Genomic DNA, 3,755 nt, shown 5'->3' on the forward strand with positions numbered 1-3,755 from the left:
AAGGTGTGTGAGCAGAGCAAGGTAGTCTCGGTTCAGTTCATGTAAACCTGCGTGGGTCCCACTCTCTCTCTCTCTCTCACACTCTCGCTTCCTGCGGTCACAAGCAGGTAAGTTCAAACCAAAAGATTCATTCTTTCTTCGTTGTCTTGGTTCTTGCTAATTCCTCGAAAGCACAGCAATTATTTATTCTTTATGTTCTCGATTTCTGGCTAAAAATGGTTAGGGTTTTGGGAAATTGAGGTTACTTTAAATCTGTTGTAATGTGTGTGCCAATTGTGATGAAAATTTGAGCTGTTGGTTAACTCTGGGGGATGGTTTAGAAGAGGAAAAAAAGTAGCACTAGTTTTTCGTTGCCATGGAAAAAGGGCTGCTTCTTTTGTTGTTGCTGCTGTTGGTCATGGTGCTTTCTGCCTTTGCCATGGATGTGGAATATTCACAGTGCAATTGTGATGAGGAAGGGTTTTGGAGCATCTACAATATCCTGGTTTGCCAGAAAGTGAGCGACTTTTTCATCGCCATTGCATATTTCTCCATTCCCCTTGAGCTCCTTTACTTTGTGAGTCGCTCCAATGTCCCCTTTAAATTGGTCTTCCTTCAATTCATTGCCTTCATAGTTCTCTGTGGATTGACCCATTTACTCAATGCATATACTTACTATGGCCCCCACTCCTTCCGCTTGTTTCTTTCCCTCACTGTTGCTAAGTTCCTCACTGCTCTTGTCTCCTGTGCCACTGCCATTACCTTTCCCACCCTCGTACCTCTTCTGCTGAAAGTCAAAGTGAGGGAGCTCTTCTTGAGGCAGAATGTGTTGGAATTGGGCCAAGAGGTTGGGATTATGAAGAAACAGAAGGAAGCTAGTTGGCATGTTAGGATGCTCACATGTGAGATTAGAAAGTCTTTGGATAAGCATACCATCTTGTATACCACACTTGTTGAGCTTTCCAAGGCCTTGGATTTGCACAATTGTGCAGTTTGGATGCCTGATGATGATAGGAGAGAAATGCTTTTGACACATGAGTTGAAACCAAACTCAGCAAGTAGTTTTCACAGTTCTATTCCTATTAGTGATCCAGATGTGTTGGACATAAAGAATAGCAAAGGGGTTTGGATTTTGAGGCGTGATTCGAAACTGGGAGCTGCAAGCAGTGGTGGTGGATCTGGGGATGCAGGTGCCGTGGCAGCCATCCGCATGCCGATACTTCATGTTTCCAATTTCAAAGGAGGCACACCGGAGATGGTTGAGACATCTTATGCTGTACTGGTTTTGGTTCTTCCAATTTCAAACTCAAGGGCTTGGACCTCCCATGAAATGGAGATAGTGGAAGTGGTTGCTGATCAGGTTGCAGTGGCCTTGTCTCACGCGTCTGTTCTTGAGGAGTCTCAGCTTATGAGCCAGAAACTTGCAGAGCAAAACCGGGCATTGCAACAGGCTCAGAAGAATGCAATGATGGCCAGGAAGGCAAGGAGCTCGTTTGAGAAAGTTATGAGTCATGCAATGCGAAGGCCAATGCACTCAATCCTGGGCTTGCTTTCAATGTTTCAAGAGGATAATATAAGGCCAGAACAGAAGATTGTTATTGACTCAATTTTCAAAGTTAGCAATGCCCTATCACGATTGATTAATGATGTGATGGAGATTTCTGCGAATGACAATGGGACCTTCCGGTTAGAGATGAAACCTTTCAGTCTGCATTCAATGATGAGGGAAGTTTCTTGCACTAGCAAGTGTTTGTGTATATATAAAGGCTTTGGTCTTGAAGTTGATGTTGACAAGTCTTTGCCTGATCTGGTCATTGGTGATGAGGCAAGGTCTTTCCAAGTAATTTTACATATGATTGGCTATTTATTGAACATATATGACAGAGGGACTCTCATATTTCAAGTGTATCTTGAAAGTGATAGTGGAGATAAAGATGATAAAAGTATTGGAATATGGAGATCAAGCATGCAAAATGCTTATGTACATATAAGATTTAGTTTTCATATAAGTGGTATAAGTTCCCAGGCAGATGAATCATTTTCAACTACAAATTGTAATGTTAAAGGGCACTTCAACAATGAATCTAAGGAAGTCCTCAGCTTCAGCATGTGCAAAACGTTGGTGCAGGTAGGTGCTTCATTCTCTTCTGAAAATTTCAATATCACTTTCTGTCATTGCCATGTAGTTATATGAATTATTCCTACATTTATGTTTTTACTGTTTATTAAATAGCTCTATTTCCCCCCTTTTGAGAAACTATGTGCTGCTCATTTATTTTCTGAATTGTGTTGGCTGTAACCTCAGCATCACATTTTATGCTTAGAAGACGATTTTAGGGTTGAACCCTCAAATTTTTGAGTTGGTGAATGATGCATTGAGGAGTTGATATTGAGAACATATGATGAAACTGTCAGTAAAATTAGACTTTTTAAGTGTCAGAGTCATTTTTAGGAATAGGAAATAGCCTTCGCATACAAAGCTCCTATTTAGTCTACTTTCAAACATCATAGAACTTGAGGAAAAGTTAATATTGAAATAGCAAAAAGCACTAAGAAGGTCTGCTTTTTTGTACTGTGGGATCTATTAGTTCTATAGTTTTAACGTGAAAGAGAGTAGAATTTCCCCCATTCTTCAGTTTTATTATGAGAACGATAAACACTAAATATATACAAAACAATAAGCGCTTCATGCATTTTGTTTTGTCCTTGCCTGTGGGTCGGTTGAGCAGCTTTCAGCGATAAACCGACTGAAGTAGGTTTAGTTTTAATGTGGTGTGATTGTTTTCTGTAATTCTGATGGTTGATACAATATGGAATAATATGCAGATGATGCAAGGTAATATTTGGATATCAACTAACACTATGGGTTTGACACAAGGAATGACGCTTCTTCTCAAGTTTCAGTCAGGATCATCACATGGAAGATTCATTCTTGCTCCTAAAGATTTTTCAAACTACCAGTTTAAAGGGCTTAAGGTTGTGTTAGCTGATGATGATGATGTAAACAGGACAGTGACGAAGAAGCTGCTTGAGAAACTGGGGTGTCAAGTAACTGCTGTTTCATCAGGATTTGAATGTCTTGGTGCTATCAGTGCCTCTGGTAACTTATTCAAAATTATTCTGTTGGATCTTCATATGCCGGAAATGGATGGTTTTGAAGTTGCAAAAAGGATTAGGAAATTGCAAAGCCATAATTGGCCCTTGATCATAGCTTTTACTGCCAGTGCAGAAGAACACATCAAGGAGAGATGCCTACAGGTGGGAATGAATGGATTCATTCGAAAACCTATCCTCCTTCATGAGATAGCAGATGAACTTAGAGCTGTCCTACAACGTACAGGTGAAAAATATTGAAAACAATCTTAAATATATCAAAAAAATTTTAGGTTCCTCAAAATTCATTAATTGACCTGAACCTGAAGTTCTTAAACTAAATATACTAGATACTACATCCATTCTACTAACCATTTTTGTGATTAGTCTTTGTTCCCAAGAATGAATTATGGCTTTCAAACAATGTATATAGAACTGCTACCCATCATCCATCATCAGAAAGTAAAGGACGAAATGCAAAACTCTGAAAGTGCCTATGGTTTCTTGCATTTGTTTATGAAAAGATGGAAGAATGTGACACTAGTGCTTTTCTGGCATACTATGTTAGGTATTCAATAAAGATGCAGAAATTGATACTGACATATTGTGTTTAAACCTTCGAGGCCAGCAATGTATAGTTCTAGTTGATTATATTTGATCATCATCTGCCATTGATATTTTAA

The 3,755-nt window shown here is 39.2% G+C and overlaps 1 protein-coding gene across 1 annotated transcript; it reads left to right on the forward strand.

Annotated features, from left to right (window-relative positions):
- Nucleotides 1-3,755, forward strand: LOC114188279 (protein EIN4-like). The gene is made up of 2 exons (XM_028076880.1): nt 1-2,107; nt 2,806-3,755. Exons 1-2 carry the CDS (start codon nt 356-358, stop codon nt 3,331-3,333), a joined length of 2,280 nt encoding a protein of 759 aa, XP_027932681.1. The 5' UTR covers nt 1-355; the 3' UTR covers nt 3,334-3,755.

This window comes from Vigna unguiculata, chromosome 6, assembly GCF_004118075.2.
Source record: "Vigna unguiculata cultivar IT97K-499-35 chromosome 6, ASM411807v1, whole genome shotgun sequence".
Lineage (NCBI taxonomy): Eukaryota > Viridiplantae > Streptophyta > Magnoliopsida > Fabales > Fabaceae > Vigna > Vigna unguiculata.

Coding starts and splice junctions, on each gene's coding strand:
- LOC114188279 (XM_028076880.1), top strand. CDS start 356: ATGGAAAAAGGGCTGCTTCTTTTGTTGTTGCTGCTGTTGGTCATGGTG. Junction 2,108..2,805: donor TGTGCAAAACGTTGGTGCAG/GTAGGTGCTTCA, acceptor AATAATATGCAG/ATGATGCAAGGTAATATTTG.